This window comes from Podarcis liolepis, assembly GCF_965112155.1.
Source record: "Podarcis liolepis genome assembly, chromosome: 7".
NCBI lineage: Eukaryota > Metazoa > Chordata > Lepidosauria > Squamata > Lacertidae > Podarcis > Podarcis liolepis.
The window spans coordinates 42,188,422-42,201,823 of NC_139561.1; the positions used below are offsets into that span (position 1 = coordinate 42,188,422).

Below are 13,402 nucleotides of genomic sequence, written 5' to 3' on the forward strand. Positions count from 1 at the left end.
TATAAGAGAACAAGGCATGCACTAATGGTGAGCTCCCACACTTCTTTTTTCTAGAAAAATAGCACTAGGGAACAGAACGCCTTGCTCCACTAAGTTGTGTCCACCCAAATCACTTATAACGGGCTTGTAAGGGAGGTGTTGTTGCTGGATCAATGTCTCTGTGTAGCTATGTGTAGCACCTGCCATGTTTTGCCTATGTATCACACTGATCTGAGCATTAAAGATTTGGGTAGAAACTGCAACGGGAATTTGAGTTCTTCATCAAGGGGAGGCCAATGTTCAAGTGAAGAAAGTCCAGTGAATCAAAGGCTGGAATAAAAAATTTAAAATCTGCCCAGCCTAATTTTCCTTACCTCTGCATTGCCATCTATCACCACGTGCCAATTATCTGGATAATAACCCCTATTACAATGGATGGCCAGCATCAATTGAACAAGCCCTTAGTGTCTCCTTTTTATGGAAAAATAAGAGCTTGTAGGAAAACAAGCCATTCCTTACTTGGACTGCTAATCTCAGCCACTCTGACTAAGGACATCTACTGGCTGCAACCCACTTCTGCTCCCCCAGACAGCCCTGGCTGATCCACTGATTATTTTAAGACTGCAGCCAGGCTTATGCAAGGAACTACTTGGAATAAGGTCAATTTTTCTGATTTTAACCATCTTTAAAGGAAAAAAAAAAGGGAGAAAGAGGATTTCAAAGTGCAACAGGAAAAGCAAGTCAATTATTTCCCTTGGCTTTAAATAGCTCCTCTGAACCATAAGCAGAGTCGTGGATTGGCTGGGTCTTGCTCGTGATGCCAATGAAGACCAGTATTGTAAATGACCTTTAAAATAGACTCAAAATTGCATTCATTGTGAGCAAGGTCAGGGATGTAGGTGTCAGTTGGGCTAAGTAAGAGATTCTTTTTTGAAAGAGGGTTGTTGATGTGCCCCTCCAGTGACTCTTATTGGCATGCACCAGCAGACAAGCCAGTATCAAATGCTGGTGTAGTTGTTTGCAGGGCTCTATAGGCTGAAAGGTTTGTCCAGTGGAGCAGAAGGACAAAAGTTTCTAGAAGACAGAGCAATGAAGTACCGGTAATTGTTGCCCATGATGCAGGGCACCATTAGTTCTAGTCAAACAGGTTTTTGGGGTTGTTTCAGAAACCTCCAGCTCCTATTTGATCAGGGCTTTTAAAGCTCAGCTTAGCAGGAGCAGGCTAAGTTTTGCAAAACTGGCAAATCAATACACAGTGTATTCAGGTCTCTAATTAGGTCAGCTTTTGCCAACCAGATTCTTTCCAGATATTTTGGACCACAATTCCCAGCTGTGCTGAATGGGAACTGCAGTCCAAAACATCTGCAAGAGCCCTAGCATTTGTCACTCGACTACTGAAGCAACAGTTCCCAACAATCTAGTTTGTTCTCCTGCAGTTCCCTGCCAAAGTAGCTTGAGCTCCAGGGATCAAAACACACCCCTGTCCAGATCATGCCCCTCCACCACCATAAAAAATAAATAAAACTCATGCCTGAATTACAGAATGCAGAATGCACCTGCTTTGCATGCAGAAGGTCCCAAGGTGAACCCCCGGTCTCCCCAGTTAAAAGGAAGGAGGAGCAGGTAGAACAGACCCTTATCTCCCTCAGACCTTGGAGAGCTGCTGCCAGTTGTAACACACAAAACCAGAGTACATGGACAAACAGTCTTGACCTGCTGTGCAGCAGCTTCCTGTGTTTATGGCACTGATGGGGAGGCAGGCACGACCATGGTGCTTGGGCTATTTTTTGCAGAACGGAAACAGCCAGGAGCACACAAAGCAACTGGTAAAGATTTCTTGATTACTATTCCCTACCACCTGCCTTCCAATATGGAGTGCCCTAGCACAACAGTTCAAAGCTGATGGAAGATTAAGCAAGTTATTTGCTTCTCTCTGTGCCTCTGTGTGTGTGTCTGTCTGTCTGTCTGTCTGTCTGTCTCTCACTCACAGTGCCAGATAAATTTCCCCTTTCTCACTTGGGGAGGAGGAGGGCAGAATGAGAGGATAGGGCAGGAAGGCAATGAGTTGATCCTGACCCCATTCATTAGAACATCTGACCCCAGCTAAGAAGGGAGGAGGACAGAGGGAGGGACAGTCACTAAGAGGCGAATTAATTCATCAGGGAAATGCAATTCCAAGCCCAAATATATTGTCAGCAGGCCACATTAACGCTGGCACCAGGGACACGGGGTTGCACCCCTCCCGAGTGAGCAGCTAAATCAAAGACATCTGGAGAGCTGGCTGAAGGCTGAGATTATTAATGCTGAAATTTAGAAGCCAAGGTCTGAGCTGTGGATCCATCAGCGCCACCAGTTACGTCCAATAAATTAGGAGAGATAAGGATTGAAGGATGGAGTATTAAAAAGGCACCATTCATTGCTGGACTGCAGCAAGTCTCCAGAGGCCCTGCCTTCCCTGGGGAATGTTAACCCTATCTGCTTACAGACAATGGAAAAATCAGCAGGCGTCATGGCAGGAAAGTAAGTCTTTTGCTTAAGGGGGCTTCTCTCACACAGCCAGGCAGGGAATGCTGTGGTGGGGGACAAACAGAGCCTTGCTGGAGCAACTGGCAACGACTCCAGATGCTGCAGCAATAGATGTACATCCTGTATCTCCTCTAGCCACCACCCTGCACAAAAGCCTCTTTCCTGATCCAGGTCATTGTTCAATGCTTGACTCCTTTCCATCTTTGACCCTCTATATGTAACCCTGTTGCAATTGAAACCTGATCTGTACAGATCTACTCTGACCTCCAGCCAGCCAACGAAACAAGTCACACAAGTGGGTTCAGAGAAGGGCTAATAGCATTGTACAAGAGTTAGCCAGAAAGATAAAGGCAGGCATCACCAACACCCCCATATTTGGACTTAGATTCAGCTATTTGCAGACACTGCAACCATCCAACTTTTGAAAGGGATGCTTGCTGCTCTTTAAAACAGAGAGGGACATGGAGCAGTTGGTAGAAACATTCTAGCTTCAAAATACATTTGTTTGCCTTTAACTTGGGTTCTGTCTGTTCAGACTGCATGAACACCATAGCCAGCATCTTAAGCATCTAGGGCAAGGGGTGTTACTAAAAACCATTACTTTGGGGTAGCTAAAGTGGTGCCCTCTAAATGTTCTGAACTACACCTCCCATCATTCCTGACCACTGGGTATGCTGGCTACGGCTAATAGGAGTTAGTATCCAACAACTGGAGGGCCACAGGTTCCCCATCCCTTGGCAAAGGCAGCAGGGCTGCAGGGCCTTGTCAAGGACAGGATTCTGTGTTGTTTGGAACTGGAAGCAGAGTTATACAATCTCAAATTCAAATTCACATTGCAAAGGAGCCATCTAAAAGAAGGCAAGAATAAGTCCTGTCAAACCTCTACTGGCAAGGAGTTTCAAACAGCTGGGCCTGTCCATAACAGAGGCCAACTGAACCTCAGGGGCATCAAGAAGATCTCCGTAATCAAGGTGGAATATAAGAATCAGGAAGTCATCATGTACAAATTGATCATTTTTAAACTTACAAATGCAAGAGGGTGAACACATAGGGCTACGTACAAAACATGGCCATACCACTGAGCTGTGGTCCCTTCCCCAGACACAAAGCAGCTCTGGAAGAAGACAGTGTGTCTGCCAGATACCATCACATGCAAAGAAGCACTCTGGAAGAAGCTTGGCTTTCCAGGGCTGCAAATCAGCCCCACACCTTAAGAAACCAGAGCAGGCAATGTTGCGGCAACTCTGAAGTGAGTTGGCTGTGCTCCAGGAGGGGCACATTAGGCAATGGGATGGGTGGAGGGGAAGATGAGGGTTTCTTCAGCCCCACCCTTAAAGCCGTCTGAAGAATATTGGTTCTCTACACCTTAAGCCCAATGCTGTTGTAAGAGAGAGAGGTTTTGCAGCTTGTTTTGTTTTTTAAGCATGATGGAAGAGAACTGATGTACCAGAGGACACACTTGGGGGTGGAGCCTGGATTCTCTCAGCAACTAGACTTATGCCTATATCCAGTTGGCCTTCAACCTCTGGGCTGATCCACACCATACATTTAAAGCATATTCAAAGTAAATGGCTTTCCATGCCCCCAAATAACCCTGGGAACTGTAGTTTGTCAAGGATGCTGGAAATTGGAGCTCTGTGTGGGGTAAACTACAGTTCCCAGGATTCTTCAGGGAAGACATGTGCTTGAAAAGTATGATGTTGATGGAGCCTCTGTTAAGGCATCACATATTAGATGTCAGAACAAAGGGGTGGGCCATGTTTTACTAGACACTCAGGTACACAAAGATGCTTCTACCCTCTGTCTGCACTGGAGTCCAGCCCAACTAAAAGGGCTGCTAGCCTCCTGCCTAGGATTCAAATGGCCACCACTTCATACCATACCAGACAGTCCATAATTCCCTCCAATTAAGTCAAATGACCACTTCACATTCCTGGCCAGACATAACGTGGACACAGCAACTGCAGCCTTTGCCCCTAGCTCCTTACTGAGCAAGGCGATGTCAGCATTGCAGGTCATTCAGGGACTCATAAACATGCCAAGCATATCCATAACCATCAAGGTGAACAAAGCCCATATGGGAGGTGGCCTCTGACCCTCAGTGGCTAGGGCAACATTAGGGCACTTAAAGAGGATCCAGGCCTACTCTGCAACTGCTGTTCCTCAGCCGTTCAATCTTCCTATTTTGTAGAGTGTGATTGAATTCCACCTTCCTTCTCTCTAAGTGTGTGCACATTTGTGCATTGGAGAAACCAAAAAGCGGAGAGAAAGAAACAGAAAGAAGTCACAGCATGAAGGCGGCTGGGTCCCACATCCTGTAATAACAGGTGCCAACTCAATATTGATTTAACCGGAATCGTGCTACAGCACAAGACAAGGAGAGCGGGAGAAAAGAAGCAGACCAAGAATGGTGGAGTTCTCATACCTCTCCTGTTCACTCAGAGAAACATATATCATTTGTAGAGGCGGTTCAGTCCTCCACCTAAGACACAAAGCTGACAACTCCTTCTAGTCCTCCTCTTTCTCCCCCTCCCCGTATCAACCCATGAGAACCCAAAGGTGGATTGCTCCTCAAACAGATTCTCAAACAGAATCTGATTTGCCTACAGAAGACCCCAGGTTCAAGCCAGGTAATGTCCCCTGTCTGAAGCCCTGGGGAGCTGCTGCCAGGCAGTATAGACAATGTTGAGCTTGATGAAGCTGCTCATTGACACTTGTGGCAGCATTAAAGGACACTGAGCCACTCAGGATACAACTACAGGTTTGTTTGTCTTCAAGCAAGAAAGGGGAAACTGCCCCCTCCCTGCTGTTATTGAATTCCATCTCCTAGCAGCTCTAGCCAGCATAGCCAATGGTCAGAGATGCTGGGAGGCATAGTACATCTGGAGTGCACCAGCCCCCCCCCTCCATTTTAAAGGTGGCATATACATAGCCCTTGAAAAGGTTACAAAGGTTGCATTTCAAATACCTCTTGTAAGTCTTTCAGTGAGATAAACCTATTTTACAACACCCCAATCTTCACCAGAGCAGTCAATCAACAGGAAACAGACTCCTTGTTGAATGTGGGAGGGAGGGAGACTCAATAAAGGGGAAATTTCAGCAACCTTTGGGAAGAACAGTTAGAAGGTGTGAAATAGTTTGCAACCATTCTGAAAAGGGGGAGGGGCAGCCATATTGGGAAATTGAGTCTGAACAGCCTTTTCTTACAAGGGTTTCTCTTACGCAAGGAACAAAAACTAAGGATAGTGCTATGCAGATGATACATTTGCTCTGTACAACAAGCTGAATTGCAACTGGGTTGCTGGTCCCTATTGTGTCAAAGAGAACACCGTTAAACTAGAGCAGAGGAAACAGCATATCCAATGCCTCTCCTCTCACCTGCAAAGCCAGAACAGGTCAAGAGTGATCTGAGCCAAACATGAAAAAGTCATGATTCCTTTCCCCACTACACCAGGCTCTAGCAGCACTCCTGAGAACATCATCCCTCAAAGGCCTTAACACAAGGTCTGCCTTAACACAAGAAAGAGGTGTTGTACACTTTTGGAAGAAAGGTGGTAATGAGAGTGGAGGGGAAGATGAAAGACTCATGGGCAGGAGAGAGGATAAGAATCTCAGGAGGAGCCTGTGCCTTTATGAGCCCCCCCCTCACTTTAACTTGTTTAACACTTTAACCCTGTTCCAGATACCAGTGGCTGCTGCATTAGCTCAGTTTCAACAAGCAGCAGAGCTTTTAGAGTAGTGGCTCCAGTTTTAGGGCACTGCCTCCACCTTAAGATTTTGAAGAATCATGCTCCCTTGTTATTTTCAACAGGGGAGCCACCTCTTTGGTTAGTAAAGCTGCTTTTGTATTATTTTTGTTCTGTTCTTTTGTTTCTATACTCTGTGGGTCTTTTCTGCTGTCCTTGCATTAATCATGATGGGGTTTAGGGTCCCTGTTTGAATGGTTTTTAACTATTTAAGATTACGTAAACTGCCTTGGAACCAGGGCTTGAAAGCCATTCTAGAAATAGAGTAATTAAGTAAAGCAACAAGCTGAGCTGATGGATGAAGTTGAAGGCCCAAGGAAGAGAAGGGTGTAAAATGAACAGAGCTGAGAAAATTAGGGGCTGGGGGGGGGGACAAGGCCTAGGGAACAGTAAGCTCTGAGGAAACTGCAGCTATCAGGCAGTAGAATAAGGCAGGGAAGGATTATTTTGCACCCTAAAGACAACTAGTCAAAACATGTTGAAATTATTCCATATCACACAAGACATTTTTATTTCCCAAGCCTCAGTTTGATGATTTGCCATTGTGTATGTGTGCCCATGTCCACTTTTTCATGCTGTCCCACTTTCACCCCAGGGTAGCTGGTGGCCGGGAGAGAGAACTCAGTTACTCATTTTAACTGATCAATTAGATCTTTGGCTGTAGTCCTTATAGAACACTTGGCCATCTCAAAGGGCAGGCATAAATCAAGCGGGCTCTGCATCCGTAGTGATGGTAAAAATCTCGTGCCAGCAGACACTCCCAGCCACTGAAAGTGGGCCCTGGGGCTGGGCATGGAGGGTGTGTCTTAGGTTCTGGGGAAGCCAAATTCTAAATTAATTCCTGACATCACTGTGTAATGGAGAAATGCATTCACAATAATGCCCCCTTTTCAAAGCCAGTCTGGAACCAGACATATAAGCAATGGGTGTTGCTGTCCAAAGGAGACACCTCCCCCCCCCCATTCTCTCCTTCCAGTCTGGGCACTGACCTGTGCACAGAATCATAAACCCCCTCCTAGCTCAGATTACAGCCTGAGCTGCTTCCAGTTCCCCGTGATCCAAACAGCTTGCCCAGCTGTCCGTCTGCATAACCCCTGCCTGCTAATCCTCCCCAGGGAAGGGAACTCTGATGCCAGAAGAGCTTAGCTGGCACCTTTTGGCCTTCTCCATATGAGAGGGCACAGCCTGCCCTCTGCCTGCCTTGCCCTCTGCCTATTAGCCTGCGGCAGCTCTAACAAGCAACAACCCCCCACCCACCCACCTGCTTTGTTCCTTTCGAGTGCCAGGATACAGTAATAACTGTTTTTTCAGGGAAGGTCTCCCTTTTTATTAGCAAATGCTGCTTTCTGTCCTTGTATTTTATGACAGCAAATCAATGCGCAGCCGCCTCCATTGGCCCAATCTGCTCATCTGCACAGGCTGATCCTGCTGCTGTAACCACCAACTTTGCCCTAGGACAGAAAGCTGTTCAGGCACACATTAAAGCTCCTCCTTTCCTCCCTTTTAAGGGTACTACCACAAGTACACATACAGTGTTGCTTGACATGCTACAACTATAGGAAGCAGCATTATACAGAGTTCGGACCATTAGTCCATTTAGCAATCTTGTCTACAATGACTGGCAGTGGCTCTCTAGGGTTTCAGACAGGGGCAACTCCCAGTCTTGCCTGAAAAAGCTAGGGCTTTAATATGGAACCTTCTGCATGCAAGGCTCTACCATTGAGCTATGGTCCTTCCTTAAAAAAAACTTTTGTAGGAAAATATGAAAATGCTTTGTCCTGAATCAGATGCCATCTAGCTCAGTACTGCCTACATTGACTGGCAGCAACTCCCCAGGGTTTCGGACAGAAGAATCTGGAGGTGCTGAGGACTGAACCTGGGACCTCCTGCATGTAAGACAGGTGCTCTACCACCAAGTTATGGTTGCATCTCACTGTAAATCAGTTTACCATGAACATGGAGATGGCTCCTGGCTTGTTCTTGGGAGGAATAAGCCACAGTCCCTAGGCTTACCCAAATATTTGACAGTGATTTATTTCATAGAATTATAGAATTGTAGAGTCGGAAGAGATCACGAAGGTCATCTAGTCCAACCCCCTGCCATGCAGGCATCTTTTTGCCCAACATGGGGCTTAAACCCATGACCCTGAGATTGTGAGTCTCATACTCTACCAACTAAGCTATCCTGCAGGCACTCAAACCAAGCGTGACTGGTGGGTGAGTCAAGAACAAACCTTGACTACCCATCTTTATTTGTTTTCCACAAAAGAAACATGGCCCCTAGTTCAGACTAAACTAAGGGCTATGATTTGTTGCTCCTGCTGGGGGAGGGGTGAAGAAGACACTACCTCCCTGTCCATTACCCCATTATCCACTTTCACAGGAAGCCATTAATCACAGACTGATGAGGAGCAACAAAAGTGAAGGCAACAGGGGGTTTAAAGAGATGCTGGAGCTCAGAGTGAACAAAAAGCAACACTTTCTGATCTGGGAGCCCACCTTACTCCACCTCTTAATCCAGGGTGTCTGAAGGCAGAGGTTCTGATTATCAGGTCTAAAGGATACAAACTTTTTAATACTACTTCAACAGTTCCATGTCTAGAGACTGGAAATGAAGCTGCAACACTGAGGGCTACTGAGTTCAATATCAAAATTTGAGCTCTGTAAAAACACATCCATCAGGGACCCAGAAAGAGGAGGAGGAGAGAGTAAAACAGAAAAGGAGAACCTACAGCTGGAAGGAAAGGATAGTTCAAATCCCTGCCAAACCCAATCCAAACTCACCCGCTAAGCTATTAACTTGGATCAGAGTAAGGACTTTGTCATCAGTGAGTTTTCTACAGCACCCAGCATACTATCAGAGATGGAGGGAGAGAAGACAAGTAGAGAGCCAAAAAGAAAGTAACCCATAACTTTGCCGGGGGGGGGGGGGGCTCCATCACTAAGCTTTGTTTCAATTCAAAGTGCCATCTTGGTATGACACCTGTTGCACCATTACTATGGATTATGACACAGTCATAAGGAGCCCCACTAAGACATACACTTCTCTTATTGTTGCTTTGCCTTGATTTGGTTGTCCATTCAGTTGCAGCTCAGGGCTTCCATCCGCATGCCCTTTTGTTTGGGTGGTCTCAAACATTCTGATTTGATGTGGTTTTGAAAGAACCACATTCCCATACACACAGAGAAATAGATTCCTCATCACCATAACAAACATGCCAAAAATGTTTTGAACAGTCTAATCTGCAACCTGATGGATATAGGATTTGCTGTAAGCTCTTTTTGCAACTCAGGAAGCCAGTAATCTGCACATCTGTATGACCTCTGCAGAAGGCTTGCCTTCCCAGTCTCCATCCCCACCAGTGTCACACACTATAAGGCAGCCTGGAAAACTGACACCACAATAAACAAATACATAGGTCCTGCCTGGAAAAAGATTTCTGTATAACTTGGAAGTTTGCTCTCAGGACACTGGAAGACTAAGTAGCTGCCACTTTTGAGCATGTTCCTTTATGCTTCAGCCCTCAAAATCTCCCTTAAATCACCCACCTTCTCCAGACAAGCCCCCCCCCTTGCAACCAGTCAACACTGTCTTTCACCCAATGCCTCACACAACACATAAAGTGAGGGTTAAATGAACAAAAGGCAAGGCGGCCAAAATTCGGCTGGGATTAGCTATCAAATAACTTTGCATTTAAAGCATCTCTTTTTTTCCTAAAAGGGCCAGAGGCCAGGGGTCAAAGGTCAAAGGTGAAGCCCCACCAGGTCAGGAAGTCACAGTCAACATGAGTTTCCCCCCTCCCTTTCAGGAAACTGCCAGGCAGGTAGAGTTTAATTAGCTTGAAATGAAGAGAGGTGCTGTCTAGAGAGTTCTCAAGAGACTCACCCCCCTTAACTCATTAAAAATCATACAGGACGCCCCCCCCCCAAAAAAACCAAGCCCTTTCTAATCTCAAGTGAGCTGAATGCACAGGATCCTTCTGCTTCTTGTCGCCTCTTGCCTCTCCATCAGGGTCTACTATTCACAATGTCTCTGCATTGCATTGCTTTCTGACCCAGATGCCAATTTGTATGATTTGGAAGGGCCCCTAAAACCACCAGGCTGGCCCCTCTCCACTGGCTAAAGGCAGGAGTAGCTCTACCATGGTGCATCATAGGCACACAGCAGCTCCACCACAAAAAAGGGTTATTTAGAACGAAAACAGACAGGCAAGTGACTCATGAAAGCAAGCCAAGCTACATGTTGCCAGGGAAAGCAAGACCAGCCTTTGAGATTCACTGCAGGATTTGGCCACTCCATCGTGTGTGTTTTTAATATAAAGAACCCAGAGTCACTGACCATGGGAAGGGGAAATGAGAGAAAAAAGAAGAGGAGGAAGAGTTGGACCTCAAAGCCTACAGCTCCTATACAATTGGTCTCCTCCCCCTCTCCCCCCATAAGCTCCTGCTAAACATGGGAGCTAGATCATCTCCAACAGCTCCAAATAGTGCAAGTAGAAGAGACCTCCTCTGCACTAACAGGGCATCCAAGCAAGTCTATGAGTGAGCCCTGCTCTCTGCTTCCCTGTAGCCTCTTGCCCAAAGCTGGACACCAAGCTAGATAGAACAGGAGCTAGATTTTGCTGCAAGGCGGGGGGGGGGGGTTGACAGGGAGGAGGCAGCTAAACTTTCACTCACTCAGACTCTGAAGCAAGGTGGACCAGGTCTTCATCTCCAGCATGTTGGCCCTGGCAGCGACGGCAGCAGGGGTACAAAAGCAAGACCCTAGGCAGCAATCCGTGGCATGGCAAGCAACCCCAAGGACGACAACCCCTACGCCTCTGCCCTCTGGAACGGGGTCACTGTCTGATGGCGTCCACACTCTGATCTCAAGGCAAACAGTTTGGGAAGGTGAGGAAGTCGACTGGAATGATGTCCGGGGTTGGGGGGGAGGGGAAGAGGAGGAAGAGCTCAGGGTGCAGGCAAACAGCTGCTCCTGGGATCCTCACTGCAGGCAGGGAGCCAGCTCAGATAGAGAGAAAGATAGCAACCATTTTATTCCCTTTTAAAGCGCCGGCTGCATCTCTCCATCGCTTCCCTCACACCCCACCTCTCCTCCTGTGTGTTCCAGGGTTTGGGTCCTGAGTTGAGGGAGCTTTTGCTTCTCTCCTTCCCGCCCCCCTTCGCTTGTTTGCTCGCCTGCCTCCTTCCCGTCCTCTCTCTCTCTCTCTCTCTCTCTCTCTCTCTCTCTCTCCCTGCCTCCTCCTCTGCCTTGCACTTGATATCAGCCTTGTCAAGACTGCTGAGTTGAGGCTGACCCCTCACCCGCAGCTGCTAATTAAGGCTCCACAGTGACAGTTCAAGTGCCTCGCCTCAAGTTTGCAGCACCAAAGCGTCTAATTGGAGGAGCCTTTTCATTTCTCAATAGCAGACGCACTCTGGATTCTGGGTTCCCCTCCCCTCTTCCTTCTCCTCCCCCCTCATCCCCTGCTTCTTCATTCCAGGCCCAGGCAAGCACACAGCACTTCCTCTTTTGTATTTAACCATTGGGAAGGGGAGCGACAAGGAGGTGGGACCCAATCCTTGGAGACAGAAGAGGGCTTGGGGGAGGGAAAAGAGCTGCATGTCTTTGCGAAGGAGAGAAAACAAAATAAGAGGACCAAGGAAGAAACCATCACTCACACATACACCTCCTACCCCTCATTAGGGCTGAAATCCACAAAAAAACCCATAAGGTGAGAGTCTCAAATTAAAGTGTACAATCCCACCCCTAAAAATTTCACATTGATAAATGGTACTAAACTCACTGGATTACAAACACCGCAGTGTGCAGCTCAGCTGATTTTTAAAAATTAAGAAATTAAAATGCCTGATTTATATCTCTTTCTCCACCCCACCCCCAAATCACTTTTCTGAACCAAACTTAGCATTAGAAGTTATTAAATTTTATCCATTTCTCTGTCAATAGCTACATGTGGCTTTTAGTTCCTAGGAAAAGGCTAAAATACTTCCTAAGAGTCAGCAGCCTTTCACTCTGCATGTGCCCTGAGACTTTTGATTTTCATTTGACATGCTCAAAACCCTGGCACAAATCTTTTTTGCTTTAGCCAAAATTAATTTACTTGGGTGGATAAAATATTAAGTATATGCTGAGCATCTCCCTCTCATCCCCGAAAGACCCCACACCCATACTTCACAGGGAAAGGAAAGGAATTTCAGGACTTGTGCCCTCGAGATTTTTTTTTAGTATTTATTATATTTATAATCCCACATTTCCTCCCAAGGAACTCATGGTAGTGTTCTTCACCCTTCACATTTTCTCCTAACAACCCCATGAGGAAGATTAGGCTGAGAGAGACAGTAACTTGCCCAAAGTCAACCAGTGAGCTTCATGGCAGACATAATGGGGATTTGAATCCAGGTCTTTCACATCCAAGTCTAGTACATTAACCACAACACCACACTATCAGCCCTGGCCAGCATGGCTAATTGTAATAGATGCAGGCAGGTGGGAGTCCCAACAACATCTGAAGGGCACCAGGTTGGCAAAGAATGCTTTAACAACTCACGTGTCTGAGCTCCTAACTAGGCACTGTCTTTGCTTACAAATGAGAATCTCCATTCATCAAGCCATTTTCTCCTCCTCTAGCACAGACTTTCCCGGCCCACCAGAAAAAGTCTCTGAGGGGGGGTCTATGACCACTTGATTCTGCATATCCATTCTCCCAAACACCTTTGCACTAGGCTCTGCTCTCTTCCTCCATCTTTGACTAGGCTAGAACTGCAAGGTCAGAAACAAACAATGAATTTCCAAGGGAGCTGACGGCAATTTGAGCAACACACTATTCTCCACAGCTGCACAAGCATTAATTTTGTCCCAAGATTGCATCTGACCAAGCAAATTTTTTAAATAAAAAAAGCAGGAAAAGCTGGAAAAGAAAACTCTTTACCATGAACAGTCACTTTGCTTTTCAAACCACCTCCAACTGTCTGAAAAAGCTTATTTGTCTCCAGTGTTAAGATCACAGGTCAAAGCTCTGTTAGGGGTTGCCCCTGTGCTTGGAACACTGAACAAGATGATAAGAATCAAACAAATACGACTGGAGCTATAGTTTCAGAATATGGAAATCACAAATTCACCCCCTACCTGGTTCAGCTGCAGCTAGATCATA

The 13,402-nt window shown here is 46.5% G+C and overlaps 1 protein-coding gene across 6 annotated transcripts in view; it reads right to left on the bottom strand.

Moving 5' to 3' along the window:
* The window catches only part of GSE1 (Gse1 coiled-coil protein), a 439,018-nt gene that overhangs the window by 173,700 nt on the left and 251,916 nt on the right, over nucleotides 1-13,402 (bottom strand). Inside the window, exon 1 of one of the 6 annotated variants that reach the window (XM_083513480.1) lies at nucleotides 10,929-11,664. The exons of the other annotated variants lie outside the window; for them this stretch is intronic. Within the exon in view, the coding sequence (XP_083369606.1) occupies nucleotides 10,929-10,971 (43 nt within the window). The 5' untranslated portion in view covers nucleotides 10,972-11,664. Of the gene's footprint in view, nucleotides 1-10,928; nucleotides 11,665-13,402 lie in introns of those variants that run through there. 6 annotated transcript variants of the gene reach the window in all.